Source organism: Maylandia zebra, linkage group LG6 (genome assembly GCF_041146795.1).
Source record: "Maylandia zebra isolate NMK-2024a linkage group LG6, Mzebra_GT3a, whole genome shotgun sequence".
Taxonomy (NCBI): domain Eukaryota; kingdom Metazoa; phylum Chordata; class Actinopteri; order Cichliformes; family Cichlidae; genus Maylandia; species Maylandia zebra.
In genome coordinates this window covers 26890194-26911989 of record NC_135172.1, presented here as the reverse complement: position 1 = coordinate 26911989, position 21796 = coordinate 26890194, and the positions used below count along the sequence as shown (strand labels likewise).

General features: G+C 39.9%; 1 protein-coding gene across 9 annotated transcripts in view; it reads left to right on the top strand.

Annotated features, from left to right (window-relative positions):
- The window catches only part of adgrl3.1 (adhesion G protein-coupled receptor L3.1), a 118816-nt gene that overhangs the window by 17904 nt on the left and 79116 nt on the right, over positions 1 to 21796 (top strand). For all 9 annotated transcript variants that reach the window (XM_004564228.5, XM_076884958.1, XM_076884959.1 and 6 more), the window contains exons 3-4: positions 13189 to 13356; positions 19898 to 20111. In XM_004564228.5, the coding sequence (XP_004564285.3) occupies positions 13302 to 13356; positions 19898 to 20111 (269 nt within the window). In that variant the 5' untranslated portion in view covers positions 13189 to 13301. The remainder of the gene's footprint in view (positions 1 to 13188; positions 13357 to 19897; positions 20112 to 21796) is intronic.

The window sequence follows — 21796 nt, the reverse complement described above, 5'->3', positions numbered from 1 at the left end:
TCTTTTATTTGAACTTTGTAACTCTATAAAAATAACTTATTCTGTCAATTTGTACTTACTAGTGTGTAATTTTTTTTAACACAAATGGGCATTACATTGTTATTACACATACTCAAATGTGTCGATTATATTGCAGCGATAACAAATAAAGTATATGTACATGTAGATTTGCATATTGCATGTGTTTCAACAATGCCGACTGAAAATAATAGACATTTATTTCAGACATTGTGAACCACCCACCAGCCTCATTGAATCATTCTATTTTAAATGCATCTGCTTGCTCTGGTTTGTTGATTGGAATATATCAGCACACCAGGGATATGAAACTGCAATAAGATCCAGACCTCTACCCTGCGTGATTTGAATATGAAATGATTAGATTATTGATTTTGGTTATTTGGGTCTCCCGCCCGAGGTGATATTGTGGCAGCGCAATCACCATAGCTGACATTTAGCACTGTGTTTACCTTTGCTGTCCCCATTGATTGCTTCAAAATCACCACCCATACATCCTGCTGGAGCTCATTGTATCATCAGTTTTATGCTATTTTGGAGAAGTGATGGATGCAGCTTATCAAAAATGCAACAGCTGTGGTTTGAGTCAGTGCAAAAAATATCCACGTCGCCCTGCAATCACGAAACACTGGTTGCATTTCATTGAATCGAATCTCATTGTAAAAATGGCAGATGCAATTCACGTGGGTGCAGGTTTACTCCAGAATAAGTCCTTAACATATGTTGATAACATGAAGGATTATTATAGCTTCCTCTGTGAAACTGATGAGGGTTAGGATTCAAACCATTTTGCCCTGCAAACTGAAAACTAAAGCTCAGCCTCAGTCCTGCAGAGAACAGTAATAAGTCTTGATTTTTATGTAATAATGTTCCAGGTAATGTTCTAGCACTGAATAACCACCACTGTGCTTCCTCAATCCCAGTAAACTTTGAAGAGAATCTCTTCCTCAGTTTAGATTTTTTTTGTTTCCAGGGAGAAGTGAAAATGTAATATCTAACAAAAGTGTTTGCTGACAAATACTCCCATATCAGTGTGGACATCTGTCATGAGACATTTTATACGCATCACGGCTCTGAGCAGCATTGCAGTCATAGTGACTCAAAAAGACTGTAATGTTTAATGTGTTCCGTGATATGTGAAGGGAGAAATTTCTATCTGTGTCCACCAGCGCATTTTCCTACACATAAGTCAAGGTGACAGTCTGCAAACGGATGTACTTTTTCTCTTAGGTAGATCTTTCTGTGCTTCCGATGCCATTTTCTCAGCAGTCAGACAATCCAACATTAAGTGCCTCCTTTTATATTTATACACCAGTGTTGGTGCTTATGCATTTTTAATTTATGAACAGCACTGTAAGCACCCCAGAAAGGCCTTTTTGAATAAATATTTCAAGACTCTGATATACACAGTTCATATCTGCTCTATAATGCAAGAGCAAAGGTTTGGTCCTAATGTCTTATGCAAAAATCACTTTTTTCCCCTCCTAACTGAATCAGTGGAAACCACAGAGTTTGCTGATTCTGAACAAATCTTTGAAATACTTGAATGCACGTGTTTCTGAAAGAGTATTGGGATCTAAAATTAGAGTAGCAGGAGTCTCATTATTTTGGTCCTACCAGTCTCTTTCATGTGAGCTTATGGTAGTTTAAAATGGAAAAAAGTGGGTGTAGAGCACCTGAGCATGATGAGAATATTAAATGTTCATAGAGCAACATGGCGAAGTGGATGGCAGAGGATAGAAAGGACATGCAAGCATGTGAGAAAGAAGAAAAAAAAGCATAGAGACAGAGTGCACGCAAAGAAGTAAACAAGGCTGGATGGAGGATAGCAGTCGGCCATGAAAATAAATGGATGGAGAGAACAGAATTGAAGAAAAGTAATTGACAAATGGATAATAAAGCTCAAATGTAAGATGAGGTTTTGAGCATTTTCTCTTGCTAACCAAGCCCAGCTCGTTCACAGGGGTTTAAATCTAGGTCACGAGAGTCGTTTGCTCCCTGTTTGTCTGCCTCCGCTTTAATGCAGCATCACTCACTGCTGAGGTGGCTGTTCTCTGTACTGTACAGGACAACTTTCTCCCTTTCCCTCTCTCTCTTCTTCACCCGCGAACACAATCACACGCATACACAAACTCTGCCGCGCGCTGCCTCTGGCTTTAAGGCATGCCTTTGATGGATCCGTTGTGACAGTACTGGGTTTAGAGCAGTGACAGGGAGTAGGAGAGAGAGACGGCAATGGGGGAGCAAAAAAAGGTAGTATGAAGGAGAAGACAGATGAATCAAAGGGAGGAAAACAACATCAGTGGCGCCGGAATCAGCATCACTGTGTCTGTAGTTGACATAATTGATTGTATCAGAGGAAGTTTTGTACACTATTAACTCCGCTCTTATGGGGGAACTCAGCTGTAATGCCATGCAGAATTGAATGGCTACATGCGCGTGTGTGCACAGGACTATGTGCTTGTTATCTGGATATTTGCATGGGGCACAGCCATTTTTGGGGTATGGATTCATTTTTTGTTTGTTTTTTTCATTAGCTAAGCCTAAAAGTAGGCCAACCATAAACCGGACTTCTGCTCTATGCATTGAGTACTTTGATATATTTTGAGTGTTTTGAGTATTTCAGTGAACTAACCTAATTTGCTTGTATGAGGTGGGAGTCAAAATAGTATTCCTCATTATTCCACATTAATCTGTGGGTTGTATAAAGCAGATAAGTTATGAAATCAGTTTTCACTGATAATTGTGTTGATTCTGCGTATTCTTAGCATTGAATTAGCAAAACTCTAACTCATCTGCAAGCTAAAGTATTGCGTCAAGAGCGTAAATGATGAGTGAAAAAGCTATAAATTTTTTTTTCTTGTAAATGAAAACTAACAGGCGCTAAAAGCTGTCGAGAACTGAGTAAACTGGCTCTTCATGACTAATCTGGTGAATCTCGACACCGCCAAGTGGGCTGTTTAATACTTCTCAGCATACGAGCTGCAGTTCCACATATGTGAGAATATACTAGTTTGAAGGGGTTAGCAGTTCCCATACTCAGCGGTCATAATAGAGTGATCACTTACAGTGATGGCAAGCCCACAGATTGCCTGTAAATGATGGATATCGCCATTGTGATTTAACCCATTGGTTTGTGAAATCCTTTTCTGGAGCCTCAAGCTGAGCATTTTTTGCCATTGCGATGTTATTTTTTAAACCACATCTGGATCTGACTGGGAAGCCCAGGATGCTATGTGTCCAACTTATCCCAACCTAAACCCCCGATCTGTTCTACCCTATGTTTTTCTTACAAGGAAAGTGCTTCATGGTGCTCTGACGTCCCTTTTTTAAGGTTATGTGGACATGTGAACACTAACCATGTGACCTTAACTTGTCTGCTATTTTAGATGTGTGACAGTCATGGTGACAATGTAGGGTCAAGTGAATAAGACTCCAGTCATTTAGGCCTAGAGAGTGGTGAGCATCCAACTGACAACCACCAATCGTTTGGGAAAAATGAGTTTTCCCCGAATGGCTGAGAGTGGTGGCAAGAGGTTGATGGGAGTCACTGGGAAAACAATTGCTAAAGCCCTCCAGTCATACAGGCCTACAGATTGATCAGTGGCCCTCTGGAAACCACCTATTGCTAAGGAAAAATGTGTATTCCCCCCTACGGTAAGACGAAATCCTCCTTGTGACTGCTGAAATCGTGGTTTGAAAGGAAGTGATGGACTTGTCTATAAACACCATCCATCTGCAGACAGTATATGGGTAGATTTTATCTCATTGGAACATATCATGACCTAGCTATTTACTGTACAATTGTTACTCAATTATGAAACTTTAAATAGCTTTTACAGTAAGAGAAAATCTGTAAAGCGCATATCTCCCAGACACATTATAAACAAATCTTATACAGCCTGGGTGTGAAACTCTGAAACCAGAATCGCCTCGAGGGTTTTGGCAAAGACTAAAATCTGGCCAATGGGTGGCATTGGAAAATGTGAAGGATAGAGGATAAATTTAGTACTTTTAAATGTATTTTCATAAGTTTTATAACTTTTCCTGCTCATAAAGACCTTCCCCAATAGCTATTCTTATTACACCAAAGTAATTAAGTAATAAATAAATGATTAGATGACAGAAAAGTTTCTTTCACTATATTCAATAGAAATGTCTGTTTTGTACAGTGGGTAGTTAATGTGTAGTTAAACACTGTTAGACTGATGTAAAAGCGAGTTTCTTCAGTTCAGCCCACTTAACATCCAAATAGCTTGTATTTGACCCCCGATTAGAGCAGGGCGATATGGCCAAAAATATTTATCACAATATATATATTTGAAAATTTGCGATAGCGATATAACTGACGATATAATTGATGAGAGACAAAATACAACTCCACAACATTACTAGCGCAAAAAGACAACCTTCCATTTATTTTCACTTAAACAAGAAGCTGGTTATGTACATTAAAGCTTTATAAAAATGTAACAGTGCAAATGCAAATTCCTTGCTGAAAGTTTAACCAAAAGGCATTTCCAGTAGAAATGGGTTGACATATCCTGAGCATAACCATGTATAATATCCACTGAAGTTAAAAAGAGGTGCTTTGCAACATTAAACTGCAGTGTGCAGTACGCATTTTTCGGACCATAAGTTGCACGGGATTATAAGGCACATTAAGCGAAACAAAGCAGTCAGATAAATCAAACTTTATTAAACTCATTCTTCTTGCTTCCTCCACTTCTGTACCATTGATTCATTAATGTTGAATTCTCTGGCAGCTGCTCTATTCCCATGTTGCTGCAGTATATTAATGACTAACCTCGTATTGTGGATGGATTATCTCAGTTGTTCTCCTGACTGAAGTTTGGTCCGTTTACAGCATCCTGCCATGCGATTGCATTTGTCTCTAACCATAAGGAACCTTCATGTTAACTTTTATAAGTGGAAAAGTGTTAGTGTTCGTCCAGCTTCACTGTTTATGTTATGCTAACATAGCTGTGTCGCTAGCGATCACGTAGCACATCATTATATACCAGCTAGCCCAACTTCAGTAACCCTACAAACGTCACTGCTGTTTAGTTTCCTGTCTTCATTTATGTTGGAAGTGATAGCAGAGCTGTACGTTTGAATTTTTTCAGAAATCTCTCAGTCAGAACATGCTAGATCATGCTTAGGTAACTAGCGAAACTAGCGAGCTAACTTCCGCTAGCTTCCTGCTAACTTTTAACTCCGTTAAATGTAATAACTTTTGTTTTCATGGATGCCTGGAAGTTAAACTTTATAGTTACACCTGGTAAAGCAGCAATGCTGATCGTTTTATTAAAGATGAAAGAATTTAGACAGTTTTTAACTCTCATTGATGCTGCAGTGTTTGTTTGACCTGAAGAATACAGAGTTTAGGACCCAGATTACTCCCAGATTTAAGAGCATCTTAGTCCGACAAATACGACAATAACAACGGCCGCTTGCATGTTCTGCAAAAAAAATGTGCTTTGTCGTGTATCTGACGGACAAACACCAAACCAGTTCCACATCACGGAAGTTGCATCATTTTTACAAACCAATTCTGGTTCATCTGTTTCACTCAACAATCGGCCATGTGCGTATGAAAACAAAGGCACTGCGCATGCGCGTTTTACTCCCATTCTATCGCGATATTTCATTTTCCTATTGTTGCCTAACATTATACCGGTATTACCGTGAAAGGTATAATATGGCCCAGCCCTACCCCGATGTAAGATGAGTTTGACATGTTCTCGAGAGTCTTTCCAAAAAGACTTTGTTGTAGCCAGGCTAGCTAGTTACCTTTCCCCCTGTAACATTATAGATAGTAACAGCATCAGTATCTGTCTCATAATAAATTAAATATTTTAAAGTGATTAAGCATGTCAAAAAAGTCTACTTTGTCTTAGCTAGCCTTAATTTGCTACTGTAATTGATTTGATTTAGCCTGCTTATTTTTCCATGGCATGATATTGTGTTTCTTTGAAATTCTTTGAAAAGCTGGTCTTAAAAAAGTGATTTTATTGTGTTATATTTAGTTTTCACCCATAGTTATTGTGTTTTGTCTTAAAAAAGTGATTTTATTGTGTTATATTTAGTTTTCACCCATAGTTATTGTGTTTTTTCTTTCAGAACTGGTGCTGTTTTATGTCTCTTTTCACATTTGACAGTTGAACTTTTTATATCACTATCTAGTGTCAGAGAGCTGTGTTTTATGAAACCCGAATCTTTTAGGGCAGAGTCTAAGGAGGAGAAAAAAGATAAATGCCTTATGTTATTAACTTGCTTTAATATTCTGCTCAAATCGCTATGATCGCTTTTGGCACTCCCTCTCTCTCACTGCCTCCTGCCATCCTCTCTGTCTCCATCCCTGTGTCACTCCCGCTTTATCCCATCTTTCTATCTCTATTTCTCTTAGCCATTTTCCTTTCCGACCTTCTTCACGAATCTCCTCCTCCATCTTCTTCCCTCCTCTTTAATCCTTCGTCTTTTTCCTCTCTCCACCCCTCCCCACTTCTCCACTTCTCCTCCTATCTCAATTCTTGCTTGCACGTCTCCACCTTAGCCCGTCTTGTCTCATGAGGGAGGGAGGGCATATAGAGTTGATTAGATTGGAGCATTAGAAAGTTCAGAGCAAAGCAGAGCAGAACAGAGTGTGGTATCTAGCTGCCAGGCAGACAGAATCAAAACGCCTGTGCCTTACAGACGAGGTCATTGGTGGTGGATTTTCAGGCTGGTTTTGGTGCATCAGATTTCTGTGAGCGTTCTCAGAGCAGCCAGAGGCAGCCATGCGGAAACTGCAGTGGTCCGGTCAAAGCCAGAGACTCCCTAGACGCAATTTTCTGACGGGCATAGCATGTCTAACATGGATGGAGAGGATGAGGTGCTTAGCCCAAAGCTTTGAACTCTTATGAGTGAAAATAATTTGAAAAGAAAATGTAGCTTTTAAAAAATAAAAATGTACTTGTGGGAAAAATCTTGAATCTTCTTTGAACAGCAACAGAGGAAACTAGTCTGTCAGGGCGGCCCAGCCTTCTTTGCATGTTTTTTTCTCATGCAAAATATAAAGGTGGCTTGAATTAGCCATGATCTGCTCTGCCACAGGCCTTTATCCCTGATCATGACATGTTAAAACAGAGTAAATGTTGCAGTTAAATTAACAGACTTCCCTGCTGCTATAAAAAAAGAAAAAAAATGAGCAAAAAAAAAAAAAATCATACTAAACAGCTGTTGTTCAACTTCACTAAGGATGTCAAATTGAGACCACAGTGACCCATACTGATGTAGGGGTGACCTATACCTTTAAGGCGACGCTGAAGCACTCTGCAGCTCTTTGCTACTGACATACAAAGGATTTACAACTGGCACTGTATAAATTGCTAGCTAGGCCACTTGTCTTCGGGGCACTGGTGACAATTGTGCACATTCCTACAGTGAAGCTGCCCTTCATCCGAGTACTGACATGTGTGCACTCGACTGCATGTATGTACTGTGCATGCTAAAAACAAATGTCCAGTGGTATTAACCATACTGCATCTGGCTGCAGTGACCAAATGTATAGATTTAAAATAAGAGACATGAGCTGACATGACTGTTTGTCACATGTTAGTAGTGGCCAGATCTAAACTCAACGAGACACTGACTTAATTTTAATTGTGATTTTAATGTGGTGCGAGGGGGCTTGTATGTGAACTCCCCCTTTCTCTAAACATGCATACACATGCAACAGTAGGAATACATGTTGTGGTTGACACGTCAAGACATTCACATTATTGGGAGTTGACAGTATGTTTTTCCCGAGCCTCTGGTCACACTGAGGGGCCACTCGCTGCTAATCAGTATCTTAGGCTTCATCAGCACCAAGCAATTATGAGGGAGGACCTTCTATTCACAATCACTCATGCTGGTCTGTGTTTGAATGCGTGCGTGCCTGCTGCATGTGAATGTCTTTAGTCTGTTTGCACAGTGCATAATTGCTATGAGTGTGTATACACGCGCCTGTTGCTTGAATGTGTGTGCTTGTTTCTTATGTCTCTCATTATAGGCCACAGGCCAGACTCCCACCAGGTTCTATCCTGATTAGTCATCTCTTCAGCTCCACACCGCCAAATTAGCTACCTAAATGTGTGTGTGTGTGTGTCTGTGTGTGCATGGTCACTCTAATCAAAATTCTCCCAGCCTGTCTACCTGTGCTCATGATAATTTGAAACACTACCTATACCGACTCACACTCTATCACCCACACAACCTTATTCCAACCCTTTCCATCACACGCACAGACACACACACGTAGAAATGGTCCATGGTGGTTACCCTAGCAAGCCAACTGGAGGTAATTTACCGTAGCTTGGCGGACACATGCCATTTTACTGAACATGGTGCATAGCCCCCTGAGCTTTGTTCCGCTCAGACTTCTCTCCAACAGAGCAAAGAATGAACAAATGAAGAAACTAAAAAGAGGAAAGAAAAGAACAGGTGAACAAAAACTAAGTGAAGAAAAAAGGAGAAAAAAACCACAAGATGTCCTCTTCCTCTGCTGTCATAGCACACCAAATATATGTATCTATAGATAGATAGATAGATAGATAGATAGATAGATAGATAGATAGATAGATAGATAGATAGATAGATAGATAGATAGATAGATAGATAAGTACAAGAAGAAAAACTCAGCAGGTTATGCATGCATTTACATTTCTCTCCTATTCTTTCTTTCTTTATTTTTGAACCATTTTCTTTCATTATAATTATGGTGAATGCAAAACTACAGGCAAAGATAGATTACAAAATACTGATTTTAGTACAGTATCTAAACGGGTATTCATTTGCTCTCTATGGTTTGTTTTTTTATAACTACTGCAATCCATCTGTTATCTGCTAGCCTAATATGATGCACATATACTCATACTTCAACACGGTATTCTTTAAGGCATGCTCACAGGATAAGTGCAACATGGACACATTTGAGACTCTGCCTGGAGGCTGAGGGAGTAGGGCATCTGGTCTCCTAGTGATAAGCATGTGTGTGTGTGAAAATGTGTGTATGAAGGCACGTGCATGTGCGTGTGACGCGTGTTGACAAGGTAGCCCAGTCCGGTCAGCATTCATTAGTGATAGAGAGAATCCCCGAATGAGGAGTGCTGTGACAGGCAGGACTCTCGTTAGGGAACTTAACACACACACACACACACAGACACACTCAGTAGGGTCAGGCTGCCTTGTGCACAGAATCAGCCCAACATCAATTAGTTCATGGATGCATGCATTATAGACTGTGTGAGTGTGGCGGCTTTGGCGACAGCTATGTTAATGCCGACCCTGTAGGAAATGAAGATTCAGGGCAGAAAAACATGGGACATCGAGGCCACGTCACACATACATGTAAGACTAATGTGGAGAAGATTGTCTTATTGATACAGTAAATAATACAGTGTTGTTGAGACTGTTAACTGCATTAACGGTGCAGTTATAACATTATATATTTATTTTTTTCTTCAAGATGTTGGGAAAACTGCGGTGGCAAAATAGCCAAGGTTGAAAAATGTAGTGTGTGTTTATATTTGTAGCATAATTAGCAGGTGTCTGCTGAGCGGATATGACTAAGCAGAGATGGATAGAAACGGCAGGTACATCCAAAGACTTGGATCCAGTCTGATCTTGTTTCTTTGTTGATGTTTTGCTCAGTTTTATGCAGATGCTGTTTATCTTCTAGAGAGCATCTCCAGTGAGATAGAACTAGTTCAGGATTGGAAATATTGAGCTCATTAAAAAGAAAAAAAAGATTTGATTATTTTCATAATTTTAGCAGTGAGCAGGTTCAGGTGGGGCCTGTGATGTTTGCAAAACCTTATGTGCTCTGATGAATACAGAGTGTAAACGCTTCACATATGTCCTGATAATTAGCACCATTACTGTCTGTTTACTCATTATATATTAACCAATCAACACATTAGGATAATTAAAGGAAGCAGGTTAGGAAAACAGGGCAATGCTTTGGGCAATCATTATTGTCTATGCTCTTGTCAGACTTTGTAGAGGGAACAGTTTTTTTGTCATTATCTGAACATATGGGAGCATGCAGCCCTGTTGAATTATGAACATAACTTGACTGACACGCAGCCATTGTCTGTGTAGCCACCGTGTGCTTGGAGGAAATGAGAGGGTTAATTAACTGATGGGTGAGATGCTGGTGGAGCATACGGGGTGATGGAATAGCTTTTGAATTATGAAACAGCGGAATGCTGTGGCTGGTGGCGTCCGGCCATATGTCAGTGTATGCCTTCTCTGTCTAGCTGGGGACAGCTGGTCAGATTGCTCATGTTCAACTGAGTTAGGGGCCAATCAATCAAAATGGGGCAGTTTGTTAGGTCGTTTAAGTGGAGGAAAGAATAACACAGAGGAGTCTATTGTGAGTCTATCACTTTAGTGCCATTAGGGATTTGTCAAGAACTGTTAACAGATATGCAATCACACTCCAATGAAATCAGTTGCACCGCTTGGTATTTAGAAAGCTGAATAGGTTTGTAGATTAAAAATAAAAATTGAAGGATTTTTGTAAGTAGAAGGATTAAGTCGATTATAACAGACAGTTTTGAGAAATCAAAATTATTCAAACTTTGACTTTTCTTACTTAAATTAGTTGTTTTGCCACCTATTGTCAGCTGACCAATACATTTTATATACTTTTAAAATGATTTTTTTGTAGTAAACTAGAAATCACAAAAAAAACAACAACAGTTTCTTACAGTTAACAATTAGTTTCTTCTGAATGCAAAAGAAAAAAACAGTTTGTAGTTAAGTGCGTCTGTTAAGTTTTTACAGACTTATCAAAGGAAAACTTAAAGTCTCTGCCATTATCCAGAGCTAAAGAATTATGCTCCATAAAAGTAATCTGATTGGATAAAATGCTTGACTACTTTATGCTGGAATGCAAATTGAATTTTCTACAACTTTTCAGACTTCACTAAATTAGGTTTGGCTTGTGTTTTTATCATTAGTTTTAGTGAATTTTCAATTTAAAGGATTTATTTTGACATACAAAAAAGAACAGAACCAATAAAATGCCAGATGACTACACAGGCCTCATCGTCTGTGTGTTTCTGCAGTGTGCATGTGCCTCTGGGTGGCTGTCTGTCCCATTTGCAGGTCTGCGATGAGGCTTTTTGTCATTTCAGATGCTCTGAAGATACGTTATACATATGTTGTGTGATTCTGGTATAAAAAAGGGCCTGTGTGATTCTGGCATTTTCTATAAATTAAAAGGCTTTTGATAACATCAGTTATAAGAAATATCAAAGGCAGAGGATTGTGCCAAAGCAGATATTGCCTTCACAGCATGACATGATGGAAATAGCTGGCTATTGTCTCAGTCTCTGCTGGACAAAAATGATATGGTCACACTGATCAATAGTCTCTGTTACACATGATGTATCTCCCATGGCTGTGGCTGTCTGCTTTGCTCCATCTGTCCCCGGCTGTTGCATATTTCTCCAGCCCCTCTCGCTCCCACTTACAAACTTGATGTGCTTGTTTTTCCGGAGCTGAGTATGAGTTCCCTTGAGAACGGTGAACATTTAGGCACAAAGATGGCTTTTGCTACCTTAGAACTACTCCCCTGATGAAATTGATGTTTGTTTGAAAAGGATGATTGTGTGAAGATTTTATTATCCTTTATGTCATGCACACTTTAAACTTGACATACACACATAATTCTGCAAATTAAATGTAAATGTTGCAGCTTTTCCTATTTAAAACGTGAATTTTGCAGCGCAAAAAAACAAAGAGAGCCACTGAGTTGAGATAAGAGTGAGTGGGCGGTGAGCAAGTGATTGAACAGTGCTGGTCTTTTTAATCTGCTCAGAAAAAAGACGGAGAAACGATGCTTACCAGTCTGTCACTGCTATAACTTATCTCAGAGACCATCCCTGTATTAATTGTTTGTTGCTGATGGACCATGAAATGAACAATTAGGTTGGGACATCAATACATTTCACACTTTGATGCTGATGTGTAATACTAAGTGAAGTGAATCCTAATAAAAGCATCATTATGCAAACATTAAGCACCATTGTATTATTTTACTATTTCTTTTAGACAAGGTCTGCATATAACATTAGTCTTGCATTTTCCAGGCAGATTTGTGTTGTGTATGGATTAATCGGGATATGGTTTGTTGCCATGTGAAATATGGATTTGCACAAATTATTCTGTTCTTGTTGTGTTTAACACACTATCATGGCTTTTTTTTAGCTTAAAAATGTGATTTTAATTCCTTTAGAATCTTTTAAAGCAGATGAGATATTTAGTATGACCTAATGAAGAATATATTAATTTGCAGATCTTAAAAATAATCACAAATTGGACAGAAGTTTTTAACTCCCTAAGCTATTTAATTTAATTGAATTCAATTCAGTCTAATTATACAGCACCAAATCACAACAACAGTTGCCGCAAGCCACTTTCCATTGTAATAAAATAATAAAGAGAAAATCCCAACAATCATATGACCCTGTATGAGCAAACGCTTTGGAGACAGTGGGAAGGAAAAACTCAATTTTATAAGGAAGAAATTGGTTTGCAGAACAAGGCTCATCTCTGTGACCAGTTGGGGGTGAGGGGAGGATGACAGGACAAAGACATGCCGTGGAAGAGAGACAGAGATTAATAATAAAAAACTATACAATAAATGTTATCAAAGTGTTTTTATACATTCATAATCCATAATCTTGTAGTTTTATGTGCTTGTAGGTCCTCTCTGTGTGTCTGCAGAATATCATTTACTTACCTAGCAGGCAAATCCACTTAAAATTGGTCTTCTTTGACTTTTTTTTTTAATTTTCTGAAAATATGATTGAGGTACAAGTGTTGGTCATTTAGTCCTCTCTTTCTTTCTCTCATTATTGTTTAAGGAAATGATTTTTGTTATTTTGAAGTTTGTTAAAATGTCCATCCACTATAAATCAGTTAAATGTTTTGAGGAAAATCTGCTTCTTTGCTGGATAAACTTTGTCAGTTGTTGTTTACTTGTTTATTTGTTGTTAGAAAGAAAAAAAAAATAAGAAAAAGATCATATTTTGGAATAGTTAGTAAATCTGTGTATTGCGGCCTACATAAAGCATCCTAATGTGTATACGTATGGCAAACCAAGTGAGCAGATTCTCAATGTGTATCAATTCCCAGGTCTGTATGGTGACAGGAAGACTGAGCTGTGACATATAAACAGCTCGCCACAAGACCGTCTGGGCTCAGCAGGAAGTACCTCCATATCTACTTCCAGGTCATCCTCAGACGTCATGTGGACCAGATGCCTGCTCTTGATCTCAACCTTCTTTTCCCCCATAGCCATTGGTAAGGGACACACTACTCATTGCACTGCCCTAACCAAAAAAGGAGAAAAAAAACTACATTTAATTTGTTAATTGAAATGTGTTGTATTGCTCAATTATTACTATTGCTACATTAAAGATTTTCAGTCAAATATCTATGTGACTAAAGTCCATTTGGCAAAAGCAAGAAAAACGTTTTGGTCATAAAACAGCTGTTGATTATTTTAAGCTATAGTCTGTGTTTTTAATAACTGTATTGATAAGAGCAATAGGTAATGTTAGTTAATTTTATAACAGTCACAATTGTCTGCTAAAATAAAGGCTTATTGCTGGACTTCTTTCAAAAAACAAATAGCATTTGTTGCAAAGAGCTGTTACTCAGCAGGCACAAAAAGCAAGGATACAAATGAGTCTTGAAACAACACAGATGGGATAAAGGAGGCCGACACACAGCGGATAAACAGACAAACCAACAAAGGGATGCACAAGACTACATACAGCATGGGCTGATTACAAAGCAAGGTGGCAACTGTTCAATTCAAGTTTACTTATAAAGCACCACATGACAGCAAGAGATGGCTCAAGGCACTTTATATTATAAGGTAAAGACCTTGCAGTATTCATGAGAGAACCTTAACAATCAAAGGACCCCATATGAGCAATTAGTTTGCAATGGTGGGAATGAGAAACTCCCTCTTAACTGGAAGAAACCTCCAGCAGAACCGTGCTATAAGCTTATCAAAAATGAACGTGATGAGTAGAGTAGAAAGAGCGTAGGTCTCCCCAATCCAAACTGGGAGTTAGTTTGACAGGAGAGGGACCTGATAGCTGAAGGCTCTGCCTCCCATTCTACTTTTAAAATGTCTAGGAACCAGAAGTAAGCACCGTCTGAGAGTGAAGCACTCTGTTAGGATAATATGATACTATGAGTCTTTAACATATGATGGGGTCTGATTATTCGAGAGTTTGTGTGTGAGGAGAAAGATTTTAAATTCAGTTCTGGATTTAACAGGGAGCAAATGAAGAGATGCTAATACAGAGGAAACGTGGTCTCTCTGTCTATTCCCTGACACCTGATAATAATGAATTAAGATTGTCCAGACTTGAAATAATGAATGCATGAAAAATAGACAAGTAAAGATATATAAAACAAGAGTGAAACTAATCAGGATAGCGCAGACAATCATAAAGGAGTGAAGAGGCAAAGGCACAGGAGACACACAAGAAAAAGCAATTACCAAAATAAGACAGTAAGTGGAAACCAGTAGGACAAATGTGTAAACACATAGACCAGACAGAGATGGGCAAGATGGGGAGACAATGAGGACACCATGAAAATATGAGCATAAGAAAGAATAACAATAAAACCAAAAATAAGAATCAAAACTCAGGGCACCATTTTATTGCACACACAGAAATTTTTCACACGTACAAAATGTTCAGTGCAGATGCAGTCCAGTAGGTCAACTTTATATTTCCTCCTTTCCTACATGACTATAGGTTTAAAAGACTCTGAGAGGGAGCTCTGGGAACTCGGTCCTATTAATAGCTCCTGTCACTCACATTGTGTAACTTTGTAACATGCACTCACGCACAAACACTCATATGTATCCACATTTTAAATAGATGTAGGTCTCTACAGCAAGTGATTCCTGGACCACACACACAAACACACCATCAAGCATGTACTTGCACCAACGTTGCCAGAAATCCCACCTAAACACTAATGGATGCAATTAAAAGGCACACAGGGAGTGCTTATAGTCAGGCATATAAACACCAAGGGCTTGGTTTTGCAGGAAGAGATGAGTTTCAGTTAAATATATTTGCATCGATGTCTAAAGAATGAGTTGATGTATGCAAAGTATGTTCCTTTTGCTTTGTGAGGAAACCTGTACAGCTGAAACAAGGACACCAGCTTGAGGGCACACAACAGCAACCACTCAGTCTTCTCCACAGACCCATATTATTTTAGGATTGTTCAAACAAAAAGACATTTAAACGTGAATCTGGGAATTATTTTGGTTGGTTTTTTTTGTTTGTTTGTTTTTTGGATTTTTTTTTTTGGCAGGGTTTTACGGGTTTTTTATACGCTCTATTGGGTGGAGGTGACTGACTGAAGAACATCCAGTTTATTTCCTTTAAGGAACTTGTGTGTGAAGCATTTGCACTGTGAAGCTCTGTCTAATCAGTTTTGCAGAATTTGGCTTATTCTGAGCAGAGGGTCTAGGCCTGTACACTTCAGAATTCACCCTGCTACTTCTATAAGCTATCACACTATCAGTAAACAGTAGTGACCCAATTCCACTGGCAGTCATACATGCTCATGCCTAACCCTCCACCATATTTGACAGATGATGCAGTATGCTTCGAATCATTAGCTGCAACATCATCAACATCTGCAAAAAGCAACTGCTGTTGCAACTAGAGACTGAGGTACAACACATTGAGTGACCTACAACACAAAGACGTCAGGTCTGAGGGGGAATGTCATCATCCCCACTCTCCAAGACTGGGCACCAAGTCCTGAAAACAACTGGTAGATTAAATGCAAGGGCAGCTGACCTGAAACAGAAGACCATGGCTAAGCTGGGAACCTATAACTCTATAAGATTAACAACAGCCACAAGGAGCGGTATCTTCCATGGAGAAAAAGACTTGTGGCCAAGATCAAGGCAGAACAAAGGGACGTTAGCCAACTATCTGCAGGAAGGAGTGATGAAGTGTGATGGCTTCTGGTATACCTTTTAAAGCAATTAGCTTGAACAGTTATACCAGAAGCTGGGAGAATAAACCAAGTGTTCTCCACTGAACCATCCAAGTTATACTCTTGTGCTTCACAGGTAAAGGTGTGGCTGGTTGGGATTAGCTGAGTATGAATTATTGGCAGTCCGCGGCAGTGTCATCATTTATGTCATCTCCATTTAGGTAACCAATCTGTATCTGTCGGTCTTCTGGGTTCACTAGTCACCATCCAAGAAAAATAAACAGCACCAGACTCTGGCATGATCCACACCTACTGGCTCAAGGATTTACTTCATTTTGTGAGCCCCTGGAAGCACAAATTAACCAGTTGCTAATGGATGAGGTGTACCCGGAATGGCTAACCGGAGGCTGAAAAGGCCTGATCGCCATGGAACCCCAGAAGAGTACACTAAGCGGAAAGAAGGAGGCTGAGGACTAGTGAGTGTCAGAAACACTATCCAGGAAAGAAAGAACAAAGATCCATTAGCACACAGACAGATGGCCACAACTGATCATGTGCTTAGTAAATACCTCAGGCAGCAGAAACCCAAGAAAGAAGAGGCATAAGAAGAGGAAGCATCATGGATGGACACGCTACTGCATGCCATGGTCTCACTGGCAGGTAGAAGAAGGGTGTGATATTAAAAAATCCTAAATGGCTAGACAAAGCTGGACTGAAAGACAGCATGGAGGCACTAATTGTGGCAGCACAGACACAAGCTCCAAGCGCAAGATTGATGGAGGCTGGGGTCTACCACACCAGGCAAGATCCCAGGTGCAGGCTGTGCAAAGATGCCCCGAGATAATCCAGCACATAACAGGGTGTGAGATGCTAGCAGGCAGGACATACATGGGACCCCATAACCAAGCGGCTGACATAGTATACAGGAACATCTGTGCCAAATATGGCTGGAGGTTACTGAGGTCAAAATGGGATACACCCCCTGGTGGTTGACAATGATCAAGCTAAGATATAGATATATATAGATAGATATATGAATATATCTATATATATATTGATAAAACAATGAGGGTACTGCTAGCCTTAACCTTTAGAATATCTTATGCACTTAAAATAAGTTGTTTTCCCTGTAACTCAAAGCACCCCACATTTAAGACATCAGCATTGGCCAAAAGCTTTGGCAGTTCAAGTGAGAGATCACCTTTTAAATCTCTCTCCTCTTTCCTTTCACCCATTCCTTCTTTCCATCTATCCACCTCTTTCGCCACTCTCTTGTTCTTGGCCCAAATGTAAAAATCAATATCCTTTTGTTTCAGCCCCCCGAGGCAATAAGAGTGTCTGAATAAGACTGTCCATACTGTCTGTTGCTGCCAAGTTTCTGTCACCACTTACACAACTAATGACAGACACATTAACATGGACTTGCCAGCTCACACATTATTACATGTAGTCAAAGACAGACAGCTAAATATGTGCGCATAGTGTGTGTGTGCGAGTGAATGCATGTGTATCAGGTGACAGAAATATGTGTAGAGGGTCCTTTGGAGATGGGTTAAGCACAGCAGCTTTATAGGTGAGGCAGCTGATATAATAAGATAAATTAAAATGTGACAGACGAGACAGGATGGCATGTACGAGTCAGTTCATTTACTCCTGCTTACAAAGGCAGAGTGGCTTTTAATGGGAATACAGATAGACCCCTCATTTGAATAGTGTGTGTGTGAGTTTGTGTCATAATGCTTGCTTCATACCCAAAGGGGACCCTGTAAGGCAACACTGTAAGACATCTGATCCAATGCTAGTCTAGACAGCTGCCTTACGATGCTGTTTATTGATCCCCGCATGCTCCAATTAACCCTCACTTCAGAATTTATATTCATGCTCACAGAGTCATGATGCAGCCATTGAAAAACTAATAAACTGACACTTACTTTCACACAGTAATGACCCAGTGCACTAAGACCCCCTGCTTACACAGACAAAACTGCATGATGCCCTGTTAAATCCTCAGCTACTTTGGAGACACACATCCTGTCTGAATGTGTGCTTAAGGTCTAATCATAGCCTGCAGTGGTATACATACGTGTGTGTGCATGTGTCTGTTCATTAGAGAAGACATTTTCAGTAAATGCCACTTATATATCAGTCTTATCTCTAAGCTACCTCCTGCCATTATCAATGTTTTTCCCTCAGGTACCAACACCACACTGATATTGGCTGGCTGTGAATTTCCACCTCTACATTCCATCACTCCGAGCATTTGTATGCATGAGTGTGTGCGTGTATGTGTGTGTGTGCGCGCGCGCGCGTGTGTGTGTGTGTGTGTGTGTGTGTGCGTGTGCTTCCGTGCTTGTGTGTCTGTGATGTGGTGAAGGGCAGTATTAAGTTGAGCCCGGGCACAGTGTCATTGAGCTCATTCAGATTCTTTGCTGCATTTGTGTAACCATGACGCTTCTCTAACCAATGAGAGAGCCAAGGGAGGGTGGACGGGGTTACTATGGTTACCATGACAGGGAGCGTTGCCTCACTTTACACAGATGTTGTATGTCTGTGTCTTTTTAATTGCTTTTGTGTCCGTACATTCATGTGTGTATACATGTGCTTGTTTCTCTGCTTTTAAGAAATGATTTGACAGGATATGTTCTTCCAAAAAGAGCGCTGGGTCTGGAAAGCTTCCACATTAGTTTTGTGTAGATTTAATAAATGTTATTAGTTTATTCAAGTGGGAAATGCATAATATGTATATTGCACCCTGTATAGCAAAAATTCTCAGATGGTCTAGATGGGCAGTGCTATATATATATATATGTGTGTGTGTGTGTGTGTGTGTGTGTGTGTGTGTGTGTGTGTGTGTGTGTGTGTGTGTGTGTGTGTGTGTGTGTGTGTGTGTGTGTAATAAAATCTGCATTATTATTATGGAAAGGTTAGGTGGATTCAGACATGGGCAATACAATTGAGCACCTCAGAAGAATAATCCATGCGACACAAACACCCAGAACCACACCATTATTGTCACTGCACTTCTATGTAATAGCTTCAGTCACATGGAGGTATGTATAAGGTGTTTTGGCAGGACATGAAAATAAAGAATGAGAGAAAGGGGAGAAAAGTCCAAATGCTTATGAGCAAGGAGAAAACTTTTTTTAAACTATTTGTGTGGCATTGGGGGGCTGGCTGGCGGGGACTAACTGGAATCCACAGGAAGCAAGGATTAAAATAAAAGAAGTGATGGAATCGCGATAACAAGAAGAATCCAAAATCATGACACTGTTAAGAATACTTTTGATGGGAAGAGTTTGCCTTTCTTCTGATTTTTGCTCATTTTGTTTTTAGATGAAAGGGAGTTGTGTGGCACAAAAGCGTCCGCCAGTGAAGTAAAAAAAATATCAGGAATGTTCAGTAACTTCAGACTCATTGAAATTAATGACATGTTCCCTATTACAGTACAGTCGTAGTGGATGTTTGCATCACATTTGCAACTTGTGAGAATAATTAGGCATTGCCATCTTTGAATATTATCTGCAGCACTAAATATCTGTTGAAATTGCCAGGCAATTACTCTCTATCTAGAATGATGTCCAATACTGCTAACTGCAAAGCACTAATTACCAAGTCAGTTCACTCGCGACAGTGGACGTGCCCTTATAAGAAGTCTTTTGTTATGCTATTGTTTTCATATAGTCTGAATAATTACGTCTATATGACAAGGGTACAAATGCAATTTCAGTTGAACACAGCCTATTCTTGAATAATTCAGGCCTTGCAGTCCAAGTAAATTAAAGATGGCTCTACCAAAACGTCTGGAGTATTTCACCAAACAAAGACTTAATATCAATACATATGTCTTTCTGTCCAGTTTATGGCCGTGCCCCCATCCCCATGGCAGTAGTCCGCAGGGAGCTGTCCTGTGAGTCCTACCCCATTGAGTTACGCTGCCCAGGCACAGATGTCATCATGATTGAAAGTGCCAACTACGGCCGCACTGATGACAAGATCTGCGACTCGGACCCCGTCCAGATGGAAAACACGCGGTGCTACCTGCCTGATGCATACAAGATCATGTCACTCAGGTCAGTTTGTATGTACGTGTTTGAGTGAATGTGTGATGTGTCATTTTCTAAGAACTGTAAAACCAAAACTGACAACCACAGTGAACATAATTAATTCTTTGTGTTGCTTTGTTAATTAAGTTTGTCCCATGGTATCCTTTTGGTGCGTGTTGAAGGCTGACTCATGGCACAAAGACAGAGCCAAGACAGGAACAGTCTGAATTGCTTTACTTACTCTAAACCCCAGAGATCCTATCTTTAGTAGGTGTATTGATCCTCATTAAGTACAGTGGTATGAAAAAGTCTTTGCCCCCTTCCTGATTTTCGATTTTTTATATGTTTGTCACACTTAAATGTTTCAGATCATCAGATCAACAAATGTAAATATTACACAAAGATAGGGATGGGTATCGTTTAGGTTTTATCCGATACCGGTGCCAAACCGGTACTTTTGAAACGGTGCCGGTGCTTAAACGGTGCTCAAACCGGTGCTCAAACCGGTGCTTAAAGAATGGAGAACACAAAATTGGTCTGAAAACCTCTCATGTTCAGCTGTTTTTTTTTGTAAAAAGATAACAATGTTAGCCTTTTCTGCAGCTATAGGGCATATATGGTATCACTCTTGGCTGGAAGCAGTGCTTAAACAATGGAAAAAACACAAACTTTGTCCAAAAACCTCTCATGTTTAACTGTTTTCCACTTATTCTTTGGTCATTTTAGCCTTTTTGGCCAGGTTGAAGGGAGTATCTGCCATCAAACAAGAAGGCAGCCGCATGTAACTACGACGGTGTTTGCTAGTTCACCTTACATGCATTAATGTAATAACGTGGTTAGCCTACTCAACGTAAATTACACACGAACAACATTAAGCTACTCACGCAGAGAAGAACGGCTGCTGCTGCTGCATCATCATCCGTCATCATTTCTGCTACACTGGCAGGGCTAGGGGCCAGCACTCTCCTCTTCGGGTTCTTGGGGGATGTTGCTAACTCCAGGTCCGATAACAGGCAACCCACCCGCAGTAGATGTGCTCGATGTGAGGTCTCGCAGCAAGCTATCAAATACGGCGCATTTCTCGGCTTTAAAAAAAACCCGCTATGCGTCGCCAGGTGTTTCATCGGATTTCAGGTGTTACCTCCTTTGACAGTATCACAGTATCAGCTTAAAGCACTTGTTGCAGGCTGCTGAGTTTGCATATTTTGCTGTGAAGTACAGCCAGACTTTTGACCGCTTTGCCTTGGGCATTTTTAATCTGTAGCTCTGCTCTAAAAGAACGTACATACCTGGACCCGCCTACTATCCTCGGAAACGTAAAATGATTGGCTAGAATTCAAAGTGTATGTCATCTCAGGAAAAAAAAGAACCGAAATAAAGCACCAAAATGTGCGCTGCTTTTCGGTCTGGTTACTACCGTTTATGTCAGAACCGGTACCCATCCCTACACAAAGATAACAAAAGTAAACACAAAATGCAGTTTTTAAATCAAGGGCTTTATCATTAGGGGTATGGCCCTGTGTGAAAACTTGATTGCCCCCACCTTGTTAAATCATGAATAAACTCTGATTAACCATGTCTTTTACAACGCTAAGTTTCCCTCCCACTTTAAGGCCTGATTACTGCCTGTAATCACTTAAACAGAACCTGTCTGACAAACTGAAGCAGACTGAGAAATGCAGCACAACATGTCACAATTGAAAGAGATGAGA